Source organism: Salvelinus fontinalis, chromosome 17 (genome assembly GCF_029448725.1).
Source record: "Salvelinus fontinalis isolate EN_2023a chromosome 17, ASM2944872v1, whole genome shotgun sequence".
NCBI lineage: Eukaryota > Metazoa > Chordata > Actinopteri > Salmoniformes > Salmonidae > Salvelinus > Salvelinus fontinalis.
In genome coordinates this window covers 18,451,664-18,476,213 of record NC_074681.1, presented here as the reverse complement: position 1 = coordinate 18,476,213, position 24,550 = coordinate 18,451,664, and the positions used below count along the sequence as shown (strand labels likewise).

Here is a 24,550-nt window from a genome sequence, read left to right as displayed (position 1 = left end):
CCCAGATGTTCGTCCGCTTCTGTCGCCATAACCAGAAGAGAGCCCGGTCGGCTCTTCTCAAGACCACCTTCAGGTATCGATGACAAGCAGACCGCCACTGGACCCCGGCTCCCTGGTTTTGTCTCAGGCAGAGGGTATGGCTGTCCACTCGGGATCTGCCCCTCTGGGTGGAGTCCCGCAAACTTTACCCCCGTTTTATCAGCCCTTTCCCCATCTCCAAGATTCTTAGCACCTCTGCTGTTAGACTTCTGTTGCCCCGTACCCTTCGTATACACCTCACTTTTCATGTGTCTAGGATTAAACCTATGTCTCACAGCCTATTGTCTGTCCTGGACTACCAACCCCTGCCTGCCCTTGACCTGTCCTTTGCATGCCCCCTGTTTATATAATAAACGTCCATTATTTTAACTGTCTGTATCTAGGTCTTTTCCTGAGCCGTGATAAGGTGTCCTTCTTTGCAAGGCATTGGAAAAACCTCCCTTGTCTTTGTGGTAGAATCTGTTTGAAATGCACTACTCAACTGAGGGACCTTACAGATAATTGTATGTATGGGTACAGAGATGAGGTAGTCAAAAAAAATCATGTTAAACACTATTATTACACACAGTGAGTCTATGCAACTTATTATGTGACTTGTTAAGCACATTTTTACTCATGAACTTATTGAGGCTTGCCATAACAAATGGGTTGAATACTTATTGACACAAGACAAGATATGTAAACATGTTGACATTATGTGGTATTGTGTGTAGGCAAGTGACAAAAAATTCTAAATTGTATCCATTTTAAATTCAGACTGTAACACAACATGTGGGAAAAGTCCAGGGATGTGAATACTTTCTGAAGGCGCTGTAGATGTCTCTAATGCAAAGATAAATACATAAATTTTCGCTCTTCTCACTAACAGCAAATTATTGCATCTTGTTATTATATTTAGCCACCAGTTTTTTTCTTTATGATTAAGTATTTTTTCTCCGTTTGATCCGATCTGAAGCGCAGTTTAAGGTAGAACAGTCGGTTCACCTTTCCCATTGATGTTTGTAGGCTGCTAGGTCTACCTCTGAATACTGTAATGTCAAATTTCTCGAGTAGACAATATTTAATTTATCAACATAGGCCTAATGCATACTACATATATCATAACCATTGCAGACTAAATTCCTCACCTTTTCTGGCCATGGTGTAGCCATACAACAATTGACCATGTGCATTTTTCACTGTGCCTATTAGATAGCCTATTATAATTTTAATTGTTTGCATCTGAAAGGGAAGAGCAGTTTAGAACACACTACAAATGAACAGGTGAACAGAGTTGGTATTTTGCATTGAAGTGTGTAGGTTACCACTCTAAGTAGCCTAGGCCTACTAGCTTTTAGTTTTTTTTCTTCTTTTGAGTAGACAATGTTACAGAATTCACAGGCAGTGCAGCATATTAGGTTCAGAAAAAGTCATTGCAAAACATGATTACATTCCAACGATCTGTTTACAGGTCCACAACAATGTGCAATTGTTGTAGTCTTTCAGACACGGTCAGATAGCCTACAGCAAATGTCACTGCAAAAGAAAACATTCTGCCAACCCCTCCAAAGACATTTGACCAAGTTCGCCATGCATTGCTATTTCCTTAGATACTGTCTTGGCCTAATTCCAATACTTCTAAGTAGGGCCAATACAGAAAATAAGGGCGTTATTGTCACCATATAAGGTGAATGACGGGCGTTTTTCAGGAGAGCAATTTCACAACAGGTCTGATTTATAACGGGAAACATGCGTATGTATGGCGTGCGCCAAGATTATACGTCTCAATATTTCTGTGCGTGCGTAGTCTTTTCAGAAATGGCGCAATTAAATGTAGCAACGGTTATAAAAGAGGTCTCAGGAGACTACTTCGAAGTAATTTCCACGATCAGGATCCATGCCATGCTCTCCCTCTCTCTCCCTCCATCCCTCCCTCTCCCTCTACCTCTGGGACGGTGATCAATCACTAATACTAACGGTATTCTGGCAGCCAGCAATTCAGTCCTTAGAAAACAGCCGCAGGTGTGGATAGAATATAGATCCTACAGAATTGTATAGATTATTATCTCCCAAACAATGGTTAAGCCGAACAATACATAATTTTTAACTCCACAACTCGCTAATCAGGTAAATCCAGTTCACTTGGATGAAAGAATTCCTGAAAAAATGTCTGAAGTCTATAGCGCTCTGATCCTGACTCCTGTCCCAAGGTGACAAGACACAGCCCAGTCATAGCGTACAATGTTGCACGGTCATAAACATAACACCCTTCTCTACTCCCCCTCACGTTATTGAACAATAATTAACTTTTAATCAGCTATCCCGCTGGCTTACAATCAATTATATTCACTGCATTGTTCATTCATTCTCGCTCTCTGTCACCCTCTCTCTCTCTCAGAAGAAGGGAGGGGTCGAGCAGAGGCAGTAACCTCTGTAACGGATAACAGTGCTCGAGGATTTCAAGTTAGACCACCGTCAGCGTGCGGAACCAGTAGGGTAACGTGACCAGAGAAGGACAGAATGCTGTTCAGTCAAACAGGAGCGCCGACCAAGGACATTTTGATTCATTTTTAACTTTTTGGAGCTATTTGACCAATTAAACTTGATTAAAAAAAAAAATAGTCACAGAGCACACATAAACCAGCATTTACCAGACAAAGATCAGTATCAAACTTCATGCGGACGTGAGAAGAGAAGTGATGAGGACAGTTTGGACAAGATACCCATGACATAGTTGGAATAATAGACCCACTCTTCTGTTTTTTTATGGAACCACTTAATGCCAATCTATGACAGTTGGGGAAGTTGTTTTCAAACGTTTAATTCTCAACTGGGAGAGAAGGCCTGTCAAAACAAACATTTTCTGACGTGTTACTCAAAGGATCCTTAGAGAATCTTATTTACACCTTGCAGGTAAGAAAAGGGTTTTACTGACATTCACCTGCTCATGCCTCTTTACATTGAATTTAGCTGCACATGGGGGGATATTTTAAGCTATCAGGTTTTCTAACTGATGGGCTATTGGAAAAAGCGTCCGTTATAAATGTTGTAGCCTAAAGTTTTCATGTGTTTATGAGCAGACAGGACTCCTGTCGATTATGGCGAAGACCTTGTTCATCTGTTTCCCACTGGTTCTCCTGGCGGGACATCTCCTCGTGGTTACCGGACAAGCCACCCGAACACCGGTTTCGCAAAACGCGCGCCCAGACGTCCATCCGTCCGCCACCCAGAAACCAGTAATCTCTGGTAGAGAGGACAGGTTCAACGCCAATGTCTCCACTGCTCGGCGTATGCGACTTTTACCACCGATGTGCTCGGGACCCACCGAGATCAGAGACACATTTAAGTACATCAACACGGTAGTGTCATGTCTCGTGTTTGTTGTCGGTATTATCGGGAACTCCACGCTCCTCAGAATCATTTACCGGAACAAGTGCATGCGCAACGGGCCCAATATTCTCATCGGCAGCCTGGCGCTGGGAGACCTGCTGCACATTGTGATCGATATTCCCATTAACGTGTACAAGGTGAGAACAATCAAACACACACCAACATAGGCTCCGCATACATGTAGGCTACGCAACACGCTTGCGCGAGCGCACACACAGAGGTAGTTAAGGGGTAGTTTACAAGCTGAGAAACAGGCTGTACTGGAATACTGGGCCAAAAATATGTTCTCTGTCCCCAGTAAGCTTGTTTTGATATTAAAAAAAAAAATCCCTCCAGGCAGGCCAGAATCATATCAAGCTCAGACACTGGTCTGCAAGCCAAATACTTTATTCTCAGACCACATTGTATTACAGTAGCACCGTCTCTGCAGCACGTTTTCCTTTGTCTGAGCCATAACACATTCCACATGACTTTCTCTCTCTGTTATGCTTCAATATTCTGTATATTTGGACTATTAGAGGTGTGTGTGTGTGTGTGTGTGTGTGTGTGTGTGTGTGTGTGTGTGTGTGTGTGTGTGTGTGTGTGTGTGTGTGTGAGAGAGATAGATACACATACAGACAGGAAAACAGAGAGAGAGTATTGTAGATATTGGCGTTATGGGAAGCCAAACATGTTTAAATGATTAACTGCATACCAGAAGAATCTACTTGTGTTCTATGGAGATAAGACCACATGTGATTCCAATACAGTAGGGTGAGATTGCCTCCACATGCTGATCTATGGTCAGTTTGGTGTTTACCTCCACATGTGATTCCAATACAGTAGGGTGAGATTGCCTCCACATGCTGATCTATGGTCAGTTTGGTGTTTACCTCCACATGTGATTCCAATACAGTAGGGTGAGATTGCCTCCACATGCTGATCTATGGTCAGTTTGGTGTTTACCTCCACATGTGATTCCAATACAGTAGGGTGAGATTGCCTCCACATGCTGATCTATGGTCAGTTTGGTGTTTACCTCCACATGTGATTCCAATACAGTAGGGTGAGATTGCCTCCACATGCTGATCTATGGTCAGTTTGGTGTTTACCTCCACATGTGATTCCAATACAGTAGGGTGAGATTGCCTCCACATGCTGATCTATGGTCAGTTTGGTGTTTACCTCCACATGTGATTCCAATACAGTAGGGTGAGATTGCCTCCACATGCTGATCTATGGTCAGTTTGGTGTTTACCTCCACATGTGATTCCAATACAGTAGGGTGAGATTGCCTCCACATGCTGATCTATGGTCAGTTTGGTGTTTACCTCCACATGTGATTCCAATACAGTAGGGTGAGATTGCCTCCACATGCTGATCTATGGTCAGTTTGGTGTTTACCTCCACATGTGATTCCAATACAGTAGGGTGAGATTGCCTCCACATGCTGATCTATGGTCAGTTTGGTGTTTACCTCCACATGTGATTCCAATACAGTAGGGTGAGATTGCCTCCACATGCTGATCTATGGTCAGTTTGGTGTTTACCTCCACATGTGATTCCAATACAGTAGGGTGAGATTGCCTCCACATGCTGATCTATGGTCAGTTTGGTGTTTACCTCCACATGTGATTCCAATACAGTAGGGTGAGATTGCCTCCACATGCTGATCTATGGTCAGTTTGGTGTTTACCTCCACATGTGATTCCAATACAGTAGGGTGAGATTGCCTCCACATGCTGATCTATGGTCAGTTTGGTGTTTACCTCCACATGTGATTCCAATAGGCCTCATAAGCAGGCATGAAAACCATAAACCCCAATACAGGTTAGCCAGGGTTCAGCCTATATAGATTCTCATATTTTACTCATGACTGCTTATCATTTGCCATGGGTGTTCTTTTAGTCCATATCATTAAGTAGATTAGTTGAAATGTGTATAGAGTGAAATTTCCCGGGTTATGCTATCCTACTTACCTAGTATATACCAAGTAGAAATGACACGATAGCATTTTAATCACGTTCCTCCAAACTCCGATCATTCCTGTGTGAGTAACCCTGAACTCTTTATCCCTCTTCCCCTAGCTCCTAGCGGAGGACTGGCCATTTGGTGTGGCTCTGTGTAAACTGGTGCCTTTTGTCCAGAAAGCTTCAGTGGGCATTACTGTGCTGAGCCTGTGTGCTCTGAGCATCGACAGGTACACACACACACACACACACACACACACACACAGAGGATATCCCCATAATGTTCCTCCCCGTCTCATCCTCTTCCAGGTACCGAGCAGTAGCGTCGTGGAACCGTATCAAGGGGATCGGTGTTCCCATGTGGACGGCTATAGAGATCGCACTCATCTGGCTGCTGTCCATCCTGCTGGCTGTCCCTGAAGCTATAGCCTTCGACATGATCGCCATGGACTACAAAGGAGAGCACCTCCGCATCTGTCTGCTACACCCCATGCAGAATTCAGACTTTATGAGGGTATGTACACACACACACACACACATACACACACACACACACACACACACACACACTAGACTATATGGAGTGTCCCTGGCTGGGGTCTGATGTGGGAAAGCTGCAGCTGTGTGCTGACTCTCCCCTAGTGGTCACTCTGGAAAAGATAAATCATATGATTTATGGGGCCCCTGTTTGTCTGGATAAGGTAGTTTTAGTGTGTTTGTGTGTTTTCACAGGTTCGAGTACATCTGTGTGTGTGGTGTGTTTTGTGCGGTGTGTGTGTCACAGAGTGACCGATAGATGATAGCTTGAACTTGTGTAGTTGTCGTCCCAGAGAGGTTTTAGATGGAGTGCTAGTTGACGTTTTACCAAGACTGAACTCTGAGTTAGAGAGACCCTTGAGGTCTGCTTGAGGTTACTTCTCCTCATTCTTCTTCACTCCCTCATACTTCAGCATTAGGGTTTGGCTCCCAACTAACTCCCAAGGCAATAGGACCAGTCATAGTTCCTCTACTGTCTGTGGATCTTTCTGATGGGTTTTTTGCATTGTGAATTGCAATACACTTAAAGAGATACTTCGGGATTTTGCCAATGAGGCCCATTATCTACTTCCTCAGAGTCAGATGAACTCGTGGATACTATTTTTATGTCTCTGCATGCAGTTTGAAGGAAGTTGCTAAGTAGCGCCAGCGCAATTGCTAACTCATTTCCAATGATTTTGGCATTTCTCAATGCCAAAATCCCGGAGTATCCTTTTAAACGGAGTGTCTATTTATCTGGTATATGTATCCTTGCGTGAGCCTTGGTGTATGCGAGCTGGAATGGCTCATAGGAGCAGGAGCCTATCTCCTGTTTCTGTAGCATGACGCAGCTTGATGTACAAGTACACCCCCTGGACAGGACGCTAGTCTATCTCTTGTTTCTGTAGCGTGAGGCAGCTTGATGTACAAGTACACCCCCTGGACAGGACGCTAGTCTATCGCAGGGTCTTACCCCCAATCAGAGACGCGTCGGGTCCCGTTTTTACAGTCTTTGGTACAACTCGGCCGGGGATCGAACTCCCAACCATCAAATCTCAGGGTGGACACTTTAACCACAAGGTCAATGAGTTGGTGCATTATGTGGTGTGTCCTATATGTATGTGTATTGTCTTTGTGTCCTTCAAGTTCTATAAGTCAGCTAAGGACTGGTGGCTGTTCAGTGTGTATTTCTGCCTTCCTCTGGCCGTTACCGCCGTCTTCTACACCCTGATGACTTGTGAGATGCTGAGGAAGAAGAACGGAGTCCAGATCGCCCTGAGTGACCATCTCAAACAGGTAACCTCTCTCTCCAGCCTTTATTTCATCTTTAATATTTAGGGTTGGCAGGTAGCCTAGTGGTTAGAGTGTTGGGCCAGTAACTGAAAGGTTGCTAGATCAAATCCCCGACCTGACAAGGTAAACATCTGTCGTTCTGCCCCTGAACAAGCAGTTAACCCACTTTTCCAAGGCCGTCATTGTAAATAACAATTTGTTCTTAACTGACTTGCCTAGTTAAATAAAGCTTAAAAAAATATATTGTAATGTCCCTATATTTATGAAGGGCACTGTAGCTAGATTGATTGGTTGGTTGATTCCTCTCCCTGTCTCTGTGTGTGTAGAGGCGTGAGGTGGCTAAGACAGTGTTCTGCCTGGTGTTGGTGTTTGCCCTGTGCTGGTTGCCTCTCCATCTCAGCCGCATCCTCAAGCTCACCATCTATGATGAGAAAGACCCTAACCGCTGTGAACTGCTCAGGTGAGGACCACATACTCTCACACACTTCAAACTGTTTTCCTTAAGATGTCTATGTGCCACACCTTCGCTACATTGACCGTAATATTGTAAAAAGGAGAGGGATGAAATAGGACGGTGTGTTTCTCCAGTTTCTTCTTGGTTCTGGACTACATCGGGATCAACATGGCGTCTCTTAACTCCTGCATCAACCCCATCGCTCTCTACATGGTCAGCAAGCGTTTCAAGAGCTGCTTCAGGGTAAGACATATGTGTCCACCCACCCACCCACCCACCCACACATGGGCACATACACATACTGCATCTAACAGCGTGCCAAATGGTGTTAAATGTCCAAATAACTAATGTCCTCTCTCTCTCTCTCTCTCTCTCTCTCTCTCGTCTAGTCATGTCTGTGTTGCTGGTGTCTGCCAGCTGAGATGTTGATGGATGAGAAACAGTCCTGTATGAAGCTCAAAGTCTCAGACCGGGCCTCCGACCAGAGCAACTCACGCGCTACTAACAAGTACACTTCAGCATGAGAGGGGCCCTGCGCAGTGCAGAGAAGTACTCAACGAAGTAACCTATGATCTACCTTAAAGGACTAATTGAAGATCAGTCATATAACCTGATTCTGACTTAAACCATTATGACAAGGTTATATGAAGTGCCCTTATTCAGGTATAGTTGATGTAGTTTTAAACCACTTGGAGAAAATAAGTGCCCTAATTCAGTAAAGTCTCCTCTGACTGGAGGGTGAAGTACTCAAGTACACTTTGAGTGTTGCCTATGAAAGTGAATGGTCTGGGATGTGTAGCTGGGAGAGGGTTGATGGAAAAGAGGATAATTGGGGGAAGGAGTGGATGGAAGTTTAGACAATCAAATATCAGTATTATTGATAATGAATGGCACAACATAGGGTGATCATATTGTAGAGAAATTACATTGCCGGGTGTGGCTGTTCCTGATTAGAACCTCTATATGAATGTTCATAAGATACATGACATAAGCCAAACCCAATGAGGCGTCATAGTGCAAATGCCTGATTTGAGACATCCGGAACATTATATGAACATTGCAAGTAGGTTGTAAAAACGTTGTTAGTTATACAGTATAATATCTGAACATATCCCATATACTTTAGAGTTAATTCATTTGTATACCTTTGTTAAATTGCTTTTACACTGTTTGATATTGTTACCAGTGGAGGCTGCTGAGGGGAGGACGGCTCATAATAACGGCCAGAACGGAGCGAATGGAATGGCATCAAACACCTGGATCCAGGTGTTTGATGTATTTGATACCATTCCAACAAATCTTCTCCAGCCCTTACCACGAGCCCGTCCTCTCCAATTAAGGTGAAACCAAACTCCTTTGATTGTTACCGTTTAGCTTTGTATGTGATTTTAGCTGGATAGTTAGCTATAGCATGTTTGAATGTGTGTTCCGTGTTTGGTAGGCGTTCAGCTGTTTCTCATTCAACTACTGATCTAATTGGGTTGGACTTCATGTGAATAAATCATAAATGGCAGCACATTCCTAAAGTTCTCGCAATAACTTTTTGGCTTTATTTTCAAAATGTGTTTCCAAAACAGTTCAGTGTTTGTCTCAAATATGATCATGTTCGTATTCTGTAGCTTTGTGGACTGCCACCCAATTGTAAAAACGGATTGATTTTATTATGCTTTAATAGCGATCATGACAAACCAAAAGGGCTTTCGCCGCTTATTGGGGAGTCGGATGAGAGGGAGAGGATATATTTGAAGTTTCTCTCCATATGCCTTGTGGTTTTTAAGGGATCTGATGGTGTGTTATTGAGTATGGAGCCCTGTATTGGTATAGTTGTAGATCCTGTACATACAGTAGCTGTCCTGTGAGTGTATGGTTGTGATGATGTGCCTGTCAAAGGTTGTGTGGTTTATATTTTCCCAAAAATGTTACAAAATAAAAAGATTTACGTTTAAATTGTATTTTTAAGACCTCTAGAATCAGACATAATTTAATCTACTGTATCACTACAGTCAACTGTCTGATAAGGACTGTACTAAACCAGAGCCTGCAGATTTACTGAGCCAGCATATATATTACAATTATATATTTGACTTAGTTCTGGTGAACTGCAATACTCTTCAACACTGTGAAGGCAGATTTTTTAAAGTGGTTTTATTCTACACCCCTTTCTACGAGCTGTTTCCCTGCCCTCTCAGGACTGAGTGTGAACAAAGGCACCCATCATGTGAGACATTCTCACACACACACACTGATTTGACTTGGGAATGTCCCTACGGGCCAATGCAGTGTCACGCATGTTACATTACGAGTGAAAGACGGCCGGTAACCTAATGGTTAGAGCGTTGGGCAAGTAACTGAAAGGTTGCTGCATCGAATCCCCGAGCTGACAAGGTTAAAATCTGTCATTCTTCCCCTGAACAAGGCAGTTAACCCACTGTTCACTGTTAGGCCGTCATTGTAAATAAGAATTTGTTCTGAACTGACTTGGCTAGTTTAAATAAAGAAAAAAAAGACAATCTGTCCCTCTACACATCTACACCTCTATACATCTACACATCTACACCTCTATACCTCTATACCTCTATACCTCTACACATCCATACCTCTATACCTCTACACATCTATACCTCTATACCTCTACACATCTATACCTCTATACCTCTACACATCTACACCTCTATACCTCTACACATCTATACCTCTACACCTCTATACCTCTACACCTCTATACCTCCACACATCTATACCTCTACACATCTACACCTTTATACCTCTACACATCTATACCTCTACACATCTATACCTCTATACCTCTACACATCTACACCTCTATACCTCTACACATCTCTACCTCTACACCTCTATACCTCTACACATCTATACCTCTACCTCTACACCTCTATACCTCTACACATCTATACCTCTACACATCTATACCTCTACACATCTACACCTCTATACCTCTATACCTCTACACATCTATACCTCTACACATCTATACCTCTACACCTCTATACCTCTACACATCTATACCTCTACCTCTACACCTCTATACCTCTACACATCTATACCTCTACACATCTATACCTCTACACATCTACACCTCTATACCTCTATACCTCTACACATCTATACCTCTACACATCTATACCTCTACACCTCTATACCTCTACACATCTACACCTCTACACCTCTATACCTCTATACCTCTACACCTCTATACCTCTATACCTCTACACATCTACACATCTACACCTCTATACCTCTACACCTCTACACCTCTATACCTCTATACCTCTACACCTCTACACCTCTATACCTCTACACCTCTACACATCTACACCTCTATACCTCTACACCTCTACACATCTACACCTCTATACCTCTATACCTCTACACATCTACACCTCTATACCTCTACACATCTATACCTCTACCTCTACACCTCTATACCTCTACACATCTATACCTCTACACATCTACACCTCTACACATCTACACCTCTACACCTCTATACCTCTACACCTCTACACCTCTACACATCTATACCTCTATACCTCTATACCTCTACACCTCTACACCTCTACACCTCTATACCTCTACACATCTACACATCTACACCTCTATACCTCTATACCTCTACACCTCTATACCTCTACACATCTATACCTCTACACATCTACACATCTACACCTCTATACCTCTACACATCTACACCTCTATACCTCTATACCTCTACACCTCTACACCTCTACACCTCTATACCTCTATACCTCTATACCTCTACACATCTACACCTCTACACCTCTATACCTCTACACATCTATACCTCTACACATCTATACCTCTACACATCTATACCTCTACACATCTATACCTCTACACCTCTATACCTCTACACATCTCTACCTCTACACATCTACACCTCTATACCTCTACCTCTACACCTCTACACCTCTATACCTCTATACCTCTATACCTCTACACCTCTACACCTCTATACCTCTACACATCTATACATCTATACCTCTACACATCTATACCTCTATACCTCTATACCTCTACACATCTATACCTCTATACCTCTACCTCTACACCTCTATACCTCTACACATCTCTACCTCTACACATCTACACCTCTATACCTCTACACATCTATACCTCTATACCTCTACACATCTACACCTCTGTGCCTCTATACCTCTACACATCTACACCTCTATACCTCTACACATCTACACCTCTATACCTCAACACATCTACACCTCTATACCTCTATACCTCTACACATCTACACCTCTATACCTCTACACATCTACACCTCTATACCTCTACACATCTACACCTCTACACCTCTACACATCTACACCTCTACACCTCTATACCTCTATACCTCTACACATCTATACCTCTACACATCTCTACCTCTACACATCTACACCTCTATACCTCTACCTCTACACCTCTACACCTCTATACCTCTATACCTCTATACCTCTATACCTCTACACCTCTACACCTCTATACCTCTATACCTCTACACATCTATACCTCTATACCTCTATACCTCTATACATCTCTACCTCTACACATCTACACCTCTACACCTCTACACCTCTATACCTCTATACCTCTATACCTCTGCACCTCTACACCTCTATACCTCTACACCTCTATACCTCTACACATCTATACCTCTATACCTCTACACATCTATACCTCTACACATCTATACCTCTATACCTCTACCTCTACACCTCTATACCTCTACACATCTCTACCTCTACACATCTACACCTCTATACCTCTACACATCTATACCTCTATACCTCTACACATCTACACCTCTATGCCTCTATACCTCTACACATCTCTACCTCTACACATCTGCACCTCTATACCTCTACACATCTACACCTCTATACCTCTACACATCTACACCTCTATACCTCTACACATCTACACCTCTATACCTCTATACCTCTACACATCTACACCTCTATACCTCTACACATCTACACCTCTATACCTCTACACATCTACACCTCTACACCTCTATACCTCTATACCTCTACACATCTATACCTCTACACATCTATACCTCTATACCTCTACACATCTACACCTCTGTGCCTCTATACCTCTACACCTCTACACCTCTATACCTCTACACATCTACACCTCTATACCTCTACACATCTACACCTCTATACCTCTATACCTCTACACATCTACACCTCTATACCTCTACACATCTACACCTCTATACCTCTACACATCTACACCTCTACACCTCTATACCTCTACCTCTACACCTCTATACCTCTATACCTCTACACATCTCTACCTCTACACATCTCTACCTCTACACATCTACACCTCTATACCTCTACCTCTACACCTCTACACCTCTACACCTCTATACCTCTATACCTCTATACCTCTACACCTCTACACCTCTATACCTCTATACCTCTACACATCTATACCTCTATACCTCTACACATCTATACCTCTATACATCTCTACCTCTACACCTCTACACCTCTACACCTCTATACCTCTATACCTCTATACCTCTATACCTCTACACCTCTACACCTCTATACCTCTACACCTCTATACCTCTACACATCTATACCTCTATACCTCTACACATCTATACCTCTACACATCTATACCTCTATACCTCTACACATCTATACCTCTATACCTCTACCTCTACACCTCTATACCTCTACACATCTCTACCTCTACACATCTACACCTCTATACCTCTACACATCTATACCTCTATACCTCTACACATCTACACCTCTATGCCTCTATACCTCTACACATCTCTACCTCTACACATCTGCACCTCTATACCTCTACACATCTACACCTCTATACCTCTACACATCTACACCTCTATACCTCTATACCTCTACACATCTACACCTCTATACCTCTACACATCTACACCTCTATACCTCTACACATCTACACCTCTATACCTCTACACATCTACACCTCTACACCTCTATACCTCTACACCTCTACACATCTACACATCTACACATCTACACCTCTACACCTCTACACCTCTACACCTCTATACCTCTATACCTCTATACCTCTACACCTCTACACCTCTATACCTCTATACCTCTACACATCTATACCTCTACACCTCTACACCTCTACACCTCTATACCTCTATACCTCTACACATCTACACCTCTACACCTCTATACCTCTATACCTCTATACCTCTATACCTCTACACCTCTATACCTCTACACATCTATACCTCTATACCTCTACACATCTATACCTCTACACATCTATACCTCTATACCTCTACCTCTACACCTCTATACCTCAACACATCTCTACCTCTACACATCTACACCTCTATACCTCTACACATCTATACCTCTATACCTCTACACATCTACACCTCTATACCTCTATACCTCTATACCTCTACACATCTCTACCTCTACACATCTACACCTCTATACCTCTACACATCTACACCTCTATGCCTCTACACATCTACACCTCTATACCTCTACACATCTACACCTCTATACATCTACACATCTACACCTCTATACCTCTACACATCTACACCTCTATACCTCTACCTCTACACATCTCTACCTCTACACATCTCTACCTCTATACCTCTACACATCTATACCTCTATACCTCTACACATCTACACATCTACACCTCTATACCTCTATACCTCTACACATCTCTACCTCTACACCTCTAAACATCTACACCTCTATGCCTCTACACATCTACACCTCTATACCTCTACACATCTACACCTCTATACCTCTACACATCTACACCTCTATACCTCTACACATCTATACCTCTATACCTCTACCTCTACACCTCTATACCTCTACACATCTCTACCTCTACACATCTACACCTCTATACCTCTACACATCTATACCTCTACACAGCTATACCTCTACACATCTGTACCTCTACACATCTATACATCTGTACCTCTACACATCTATACCTCTACACATCTGTCCCTCTATACATCTATACCTCTATATATCTATACCTCTACACATCTACACATCTATACCTCTACACATCTGTTCCTCTACACCTCTAGACAGCTGTCCCTCTACACAGCTGTCCCTCTACACAGCTGTCCCTCTACACAGCTGTCCCTCTACACAGCTGTCCCTCTACACAGCTGTCCTTCTATACCTCTACACATCTGTCCCTCTAGCCCTCTATACATCTGTCCCTCTATACATCTACACATCTGTCCCTCTATACATCTACACATATGTACCTCTACACATCTGTCGCTCTATACATCTACACATCTGTCCCTCTATACACCTACACATCTGTCCCTCTACACCTCTGTCCCTCTACACATCTCTACCTCTACACATCTACACCTCTATACCTCTACACATCTACACCTCTATGCCTCTACACATCTACACCTCTATACCTCTACACATCTACACCTCTATACCTCTACACATCTACACCTCTATACCTCTACACATCTACACCTCTATACCTCTACACATCTATACCTCTATACCTCTACACATCTATACCTCTACACCTCTACACATCTCTACCTCTATATCTCTACACCTCTATATCTCTACACATCTATACCTCTACACATCTATACCTCTACACAGCTATACCTCTACACAGCTATACCTCTACACATCTGTACCTCTACACATCTACACCTCTATACCTCTACACATCTACACCTCTATACCTCTACACATCTATACCTCTATACCTCTACACATCTCTACCTCTACACCTCTACACATCTCTACCTCTACACATCTACACCTCTATACCTCTACACAGCTATACCTCTACACATCTGTCCCTCTATACATCTACACATATGTACCTCTACACATCTGTCGCTCTATACATCTGTCCCTCTATACATCTACACATCTGTCCCTCTATACACCTACACATCTGTCCCTCTACACCTCTGTCCCTCTACACATCTCTACCTCTATACCTCTACACATCTACACCTCTATGCCTCTACACATCTACACCTCTATACCTCTACACATCTACACCTCTATACCTCTACACATCTACACCTCTATACCTCTACACATCTACACCTCTATACCTCTACACATCTATACCTCTATACCTCTACACATCTATACCTCTACACCTCTACACATCTCTACCTCTACACATCTATACCTCTATATCTCTACACATCTCTACCTCTACACATCTATACCTCTACACAGCTATACCTCTACACATCTGTACCTCTACACATCTACACCTCTATACCTCTACACATCTATACCTCTATACCTCTACACATCTATACCTCTACACATCTATACCTCTACACCTCTATACCTCTACACATCTACACCTCTACACCTCTATACCTCTACACCTCTATACCTCTATACCTCTACACATCTACACATCTACACCTCTATACCTCTACACCTCTACACCTCTATACCTCTATACCTCTACACCTCTACACCTCTATACCTCTACACCTCTACACATCTACACCTCTATACCTCTACACATCTACACCTCTATACCTCTACACATCTATACCTCTATACCTCTACACATCTATACCTCTACACCTCTACACATCTCTACCTCTATATCTCTACACCTCTATATCTCTACACATCTATACCTCTACACATCTATACCTCTACACAGCTATACCTCTACACAGCTATACCTCTACACATCTGTACCTCTACACATCTACACCTCTATACCTCTACACATCTACACCTCTATACCTCTACACATCTATACCTCTATACCTCTACACATCTCTACCTCTACACCTCTACACATCTCTACCTCTACACATCTACACCTCTATACCTCTACACAGCTATACCTCTACACATCTGTCCCTCTATACATCTACACATATGTACCTCTACACATCTGTCGCTCTATACATCTGTCCCTCTATACATCTACACATCTGTCCCTCTATACACCTACACATCTGTCCCTCTACACCTCTGTCCCTCTACACATCTCTACCTCTATACCTCTACACATCTACACCTCTATGCCTCTACACATCTACACCTCTATACCTCTACACATCTACACCTCTATACCTCTACACATCTACACCTCTATACCTCTACACATCTACACCTCTATACCTCTACACATCTATACCTCTATACCTCTACACATCTATACCTCTACACCTCTACACATCTCTACCTCTACACATCTATACCTCTATATCTCTACACATCTCTACCTCTACACATCTATACCTCTACACAGCTATACCTCTACACATCTGTACCTCTACACATCTACACCTCTATACCTCTACACATCTATACCTCTATACCTCTACACATCTATACCTCTACACATCTATACCTCTACACCTCTATACCTCTACACATCTACACCTCTACACCTCTATACCTCTACACCTCTATACCTCTATACCTCTACACATCTACACATCTACACCTCTATACCTCTACACCTCTACACCTCTATACCTCTATACCTCTACACCTCTACACCTCTATACCTCTACACCTCTACACATCTACACCTCTATACCTCTACACCTCTACACATCTACACCTCTATACCTCTATACCTCTACACATCTACACATCTACACCTCTATACCTCTATACCTCTACACCTCTACACCTCTATACCTCTACACCTCTACACCTCTATACCTCTACACCTCTACACATCTACACCTCTATACCTCTACACCTCTACACCTCTACACATCTACACCTCTATACCTCTATACCTCTACACATCTACACCTCTATACCTCTACACATCTATACCTCTACCTCTACACCTCTATACCTCTACACATCTATACCTCTACACATCTACACCTCTACACATCTACACCTCTACACCTCTATACCTCTACACCTCTACACCTCTACACATCTATACCTCTATACCTCTATACCTCTACACCTCTACACCTCTACACCTCTATACCTCTACACATCTACACATCTACACCTCTATACCTCTATACCTCTACACCTCTATACCTCTACACATCTATACCTCTACACATCTACACATCTACACCTCTATACCTCTACACATCTACACCTCTATACCTCTATACCTCTACACCTCTACACCTCTATACCTCTATACCTCTATACCTCTACACATCTACACCTCTACACCTCTATACCTCTACACATCTATACCTCTACACATCTATACCTCTACACATCTATACCTCTACACATCTATACCTCTACACCTCTATACCTCTACACATCTCTACCTCTACACATCTACACCTCTATACCTCTACCTCTACACCTCTACACCTCTATACCTCTATACCTCTATACCTCTATACCTCTACACCTCTACACCTCTATACCTCTACACATCTATACATCTATACCTCTACACATCTATACCTCTATACCTCTATACCTCTACACATCTATACCTCTATACCTCTACCTCTACACCTCTATACCTCTACACATCTCTACCTCTACACATCTACACCTCTATACCTCTACACATCTATACCTCTATACCTCTACACATCTACACCTCTGTGCCTCTATACCTCTACACATCTACACCTCTATACCTCTACACATCTACACCTCTATACCTCTACACATCTACACCTCTATACCTCTACACATCTACACCTCTACACCTCTATACCTCTATACCTCTACCTCTACACCTCTATACCTCTACACATCTATACCTCTACACATCTCTACCTCTACACATCTACACCTCTATACCTCTACCTCTACACCTCTATACCTCTATACCTCTATACCTCTATACCTCTACACCTCTACACCTCTACACCTCTATACCTCTATACCTCTACACATCTATACCTCTATACCTCTACACATCTATACCTCTATACATCTCTACCTCTACACATCTACACCTCTACACCTCTACACCTCTACACCTCTATACCTCTATACCTCTATACCTCTATACCTCTACACCTCTACACCTCTATACCTCTACACCTCTATACCTCTACACATCTATACCTCTATACCTCTACACATCTATACCTCTACACATCTATACCTCTATACCTCTACACATCTATACCTCTATACCTCTACCTCTACACCTCTATACCTCTACACATCTCTACCTCTACACATCTACACCTCTATACCTCTACACATCTATACCTCTATACCTCTACACATCTACACCTCTATGCCTCTATACCTCTACACATCTCTACCTCTACACATCTGCACCTCTATACCTCTACACATCTACACCTCTATACCTCTACACATCTACACCTCTATACCTCTACACATCTACACCTCTATACCTCTACACCTCTACACCTCTATACCTCTACACATCTACACCTCTACACCTCTATACCTCTATACCTCTACCTCTACACCTCTATACCTCTACACATCTATACCTCTACACATCTCTACCTCTACACATCTACACCTCTATACCTCTACCTCTACACCTCTATACCTCTATACCTCTATACCTCTATACCTCTACACCTCTACACCTCTACACCTCTATACCTCTATACCTCTACACATCTATACCTCTATACCTCTACACATCTATACCTCTATACATCTCTACCTCTACACATCTACACCTCTACACCTCTACACCTCTATACCTCTATACCTCTATACCTCTATACCTCTACACCTCTACACCTCTATACCTCTACACCTCTATACCTCTACACATCTATACCTCTATACCTCTACACATCTATACCTCTACACATCTATACCTCTATACCTCTACACATCTATACCTCTATACCTCTACCTCTACACCTCTATACCTCTACACATCTCTACCTCTACACATCTACACCTCTATACCTCTACACATCTATACCTCTATACCTCTACACATCTACACCTCTATGCCTCTATACCTCTACACATCTCTACCTCTACACATCTGCACCTCTATACCTCTACACATCTACACCTCTATACCTCTACACATCTACACCTCTATACCTCTACACATCTACACCTCTATACCTCTACACCTCTACACCTCTATACCTCTATACCTCTACACATCTACACCTCTATACCTCTACACATCTACACCTCTATACCTCTATACCTCTATACCTCTACACATCTACACCTCTATACCTCTACACATCTATACCTCTATACCTCTACACATCTACACCTCTGTGCCTCTATACCTCTACACATCTACACCTCTATACCTCTACACATCTACACCTCTATACCTCTACACATCTACACCTCTATACCTCTATACCTCTACACATCTACACCTCTATACCTCTACACATCTACACCTCTATACCTCTACACATCTACACCTCTACACCTCTATACCTCTACCTCTACACCTCTATACCTCTATACCTCTACACATCTATACCTCTACACATCTCTACCTCTACACATCTACACCTCTATACCTCTACCTCTACACCTCTACACCTCTATACCTCTATACCTCTATACCTCTACACCTCTACACCTCTATACCTCTATACCTCTACACATCTATACCTCTATACCTCTACACATCTATACCTCTATACATCTCTACCTCTACACATCTACACCTCTACACCTCTACACCTCTATACCTCTATACCTCTATACCTCTACACCTCTACACCTCTATACCTCTACACCTCTATACCTCTACACATCTATACCTCTATACCTCTACACATCTATACCTCTACACATCTATACCTCTATACCTCTACACATCTATACCTCTATACCTCTACCTCTACACCTCTATACCTCTACACATCTCTACCTCTACACATCTACACCTCTATACCTCTACACATCTATACCTCTATACCTCTACACATCTACACCTCTATGCCTCTATACCTCTACACATCTCTACCTCTACACATCTGCACCTCTATACCTCTACACATCTACACCTCTATACCTCTACACATCTACACCTCTATACCTCTATACCTCTATACCTCTATACCTCTATACCTCTATACCTCTACACATCTACACCTCTATACCTCTACACATCTACACCTCTACACCTCTATACCTCTACACCTCTACACCTCTACACATCTACACATCTACACATCTACACCTCTACACCTCTACACCTCTACACCTCTATACCTCTATACCTCTACACCTCTATACCTCTACACATCTATACCTCTACACATCTACACCTCTATACCTCTACACCTCTATACCTCTACACCTCTACACCTCTACACCTCTATACCTCTATACCTCTATACCTCTATACCTCTACACCTCTATACCTCTACACATCTATACCTCTATACCTCTACACATCTATACCTCTACACATCTATACCTCTCTACCTCTACCTCTACACCTCTATACCTCAACACATCTCTACCTCTACACATCTACACCTCTATACCTCTACACATCTATACCTCTATACCTCTACACATCTACACCTCTATACCTCTATACCTCTATACCTCTACACATCTCTACCTCTACACATCTACACCTCTATACCTCTACACATCTACACCTCTATGCCTCTACACATCTACACCTCTATACCTCTACACATCTACACCTCTATACATCTACACATCTACACCTCTATACCTCTACCTCTACACATCTCTACCTCTACACATCTCTACCTCTATACCTCTACACATCTATACCTCTATACCTCTACACATCTACACATCTACACCTCTATACCTCTATACCTCTACACATCTCTACCTCTACGCCTCTAAACATCTACACCTCTATGCCTCTACACATCTACACCTCTATACCTCTACACATCTACACCTCTATACCTCTACACATCTACACCTCTATACCTCTACACATCTATACCTCTATACCTCTACCTCTACACCTCTATACCTCTACACATCTCTACCTCTACACATCTACACCTCTATACCTCTACACATCTATACCTCTACACAGCTATACCTCTACACATCTGTACCTCTACACATCTATACATCTGTACCTCTACACATCTATACCTCTACACATCTGTCCCTCTATACATCTATACCTCTATATATCTATACCTCTACACATCTACACATCTATACCTCTACACATCTGTTCCTCTACACCTCTAGACAGCTGTCCCTCTACACAGCTGTCCCTCTACACAGCTGTCCCTCTACACAGCTGTCCCTCTACACAGCTGTCCCTCTACACAGCTGTCCTTCTATACCTCTACACATCTGTCCCTCTAGCCCTCTATACATCTGTCCCTCTATACATCTACACATCTGTCCCTCTATACATCTACACATATGTACCTCTACACATCTGTCGCTCTATACATCTGTCCCTCTATACATCTACACATCTGTCCCTCTATACACCTACACATCTGTCCCTCTACACCTCTGTCCCTCTACACATCTCTACCTCTACACATCTACACCTCTATACCTCTACACATCTACACCTCTATGCCTCTACACATCTACACCTCTATACCTCTACACATCTACACCTCTATACCTCTACACATCTACACCTCTATACCTCTACACATCTATACCTCTATACCTCTACACATCTATACCTCTACATCTCTACACATCTCTACCTCTATATCTCTACACCTCTATATCTCTACACATCTATACCTCTACACATCTATACCTCTACACAGCTATACCTCTACACAGCTATACCTCTACACATCTGTACCTCTACACATCTACACCTCTATACCTCTACACATCTACACCTCTATACCTCTACACATCTATACCTCTATACCTCTACACATCTCTACCTCTACACCTCTACACATCTCTACCTCTACACATCTACACCTCTATACCTCTACACAGCTATACCTCTACACATCTGTCCCTCTATACATCTACACATATGTACCTCTACACATCTGTCGCTCTATACATCTGTCCCTCTATACATCTACACATCTGTCCCTCTATACACCTACACATCTGTCCCTCTACACCTCTGTCCCTCTACACATCTCTACCTCTATACCTCTACACATCTACACCTCTATGCCTCTACACATCTACACCTCTATACCTCTACACATCTACACCTCTATACCTCTACACATCTACACATCTATACCTCTACACAGCTATACCTCTACACATCTGTACCTCTACACATCTACACCTCTATACCTCTACACATCTACACCTCTATACCTCTACACATCTATACCTCTACACATCTGTCCCTCTATACATCTACACATATGTACCTCTACACATCTGTCGCTCTATACATCTGTCCCTCTATACATCTACACATCTGTCCCTCTATACACCTACACATCTGTCCCTCTACACCTCTGTCCCTCTACACATCTCTACCTCTACACATCTACACCTCTATACCTCTACACATCTACACCTCTATGCCTCTACACATCTACACCTCTATACCTCTACACATCTACACCTCTATACCTCTACACATCTACACCTCTATACCTCTACACATCTATACCTCTATACCTCTACACATCTATACCTCTACATCTCTACACATCTCTACCTCTATATCTCTACACCTCTATATCTCTACACATCTATACCTCTACACATCTATACCTCTACACAGCTATACCTCTACACAGCTATACCTCTACACATCTGTACCTCTACACATCTACACCTCTATACCTCTACACATCTACACCTCTATACCTCTACACATCTATACCTCTATACCTCTACACATCTCTACCTCTACACCTCTACACATCTCTACCTCTACACATCTACACCTCTATACCTCTACACAGCTATACCTCTACACATCTGTCCCTCTATACATCTACACATATGTACCTCTACACATCTGTCGCTCTATACATCTGTCCCTCTATACATCTACACATCTGTCCCTCTATACACCTACACATCTGTCCCTCTACACCTCTGTCCCTCTACACATCTCTACCTCTATACCTCTACACATCTACACCTCTATGCCTCTACACATCTACACCTCTATACCTCTACACATCTACACATCTACACCTCTATACCTCTACACATCTACACCTCTATACCTCTACACATCTACACCTCTATACCTCTACACATCTATACCTCTATACCTCTACACATCTATACCTCTACACCTCTACACATCTCTACCTCTACACATCTATACCTCTATATCTCTACACATCTCTACCTCTACACATCTATACCTCTACACATCTATACCTCTACACATCTATACCTCTACACAGCTATACCTCTACACATCTGTACCTCTACACATCTACACCTCTATACCTCTACACATCTACACCTCTATACCTCTACACATCTATACCTCTATACCTCTACACATCTCTACCTCTACACCTCTACACATCTCTACCTCTACACATCTACACCTCTATACCTCTACACAGCTATACCTCTACACATCTATACCTCTACACATCTATACATCTGTACCTCTACACATCTATACCTCTACACATCTGTCCCTCTATACATCTATACCTCTACACATCTACACATCTATACCTCTACACATCTGTTCCTCTACACCTCTAGACAGCTGTCCCTCTACACAGCTGTCCCTCTACACAGCTGTCCCTCTACACAGCTGTCCCTCTACACAGCTGTCCCTCTACACATCTGTCCTTCTATACCTCTACACATCTGTCCCTCTAGCCCTCTATACATCTGTCCCTCTATACATCTACACATCTGTCCCTCTATACATCTACACATATGTACCTCTACACATCTGTCGCTCTATACATCTGTCCCTCTATACATCTACACATCTGTCCCTCTATACATCTACACATCTG

The 24,550-nt window shown here is 42.6% G+C and overlaps 1 protein-coding gene across 2 annotated transcripts; it reads left to right on the top strand.

Moving 5' to 3' along the window:
- The first annotated feature begins 1,465 nt into the window (after nucleotides 1-1,465).
- LOC129813898 (endothelin receptor type B-like) lies at nucleotides 1,466-9,567 on the top strand. Of its 2 annotated transcripts, XM_055866497.1 has the most exons (8): nucleotides 1,466-2,931; nucleotides 3,099-3,545; nucleotides 5,475-5,587; nucleotides 5,667-5,871; nucleotides 7,020-7,169; nucleotides 7,493-7,626; nucleotides 7,755-7,863; nucleotides 8,010-9,567. In XM_055866497.1, the coding sequence occupies exons 2-8, from the start codon at nucleotides 3,117-3,119 to the stop codon at nucleotides 8,142-8,144; spliced, it is 1,275 nt and encodes a 424-aa protein (XP_055722472.1). In that variant the 5' UTR covers nucleotides 1,466-2,931; nucleotides 3,099-3,116; the 3' UTR covers nucleotides 8,145-9,567. The 2 variants fall into 2 exon arrangements, with proteins under 2 accessions (XP_055722472.1, XP_055722473.1); XM_055866498.1 differs by having other exon boundaries at nucleotides 1,466-3,545.
- The last annotated feature ends 14,983 nt before the right edge of the window (nucleotides 9,568-24,550 follow it).

Excerpts from the sequence above, each read along its gene's own strand:
- LOC129813898 (XM_055866497.1), top strand. The coding sequence starts at position 3,117 with ATGGCGAAGACCTTGTTCATCTGTTTCCCACTGGTTCTCCTGGCGGGA. Across the intron at positions 3,546-5,474 it reads TTCCCATTAACGTGTACAAG|CTCCTAGCGGAGGACTGGCC; the intron begins GTGAGAACAATC and ends CTCTTCCCCTAG. Across the intron at positions 5,872-7,019 it reads AGAATTCAGACTTTATGAGG|TTCTATAAGTCAGCTAAGGA; the intron begins GTATGTACACAC and ends GTGTCCTTCAAG.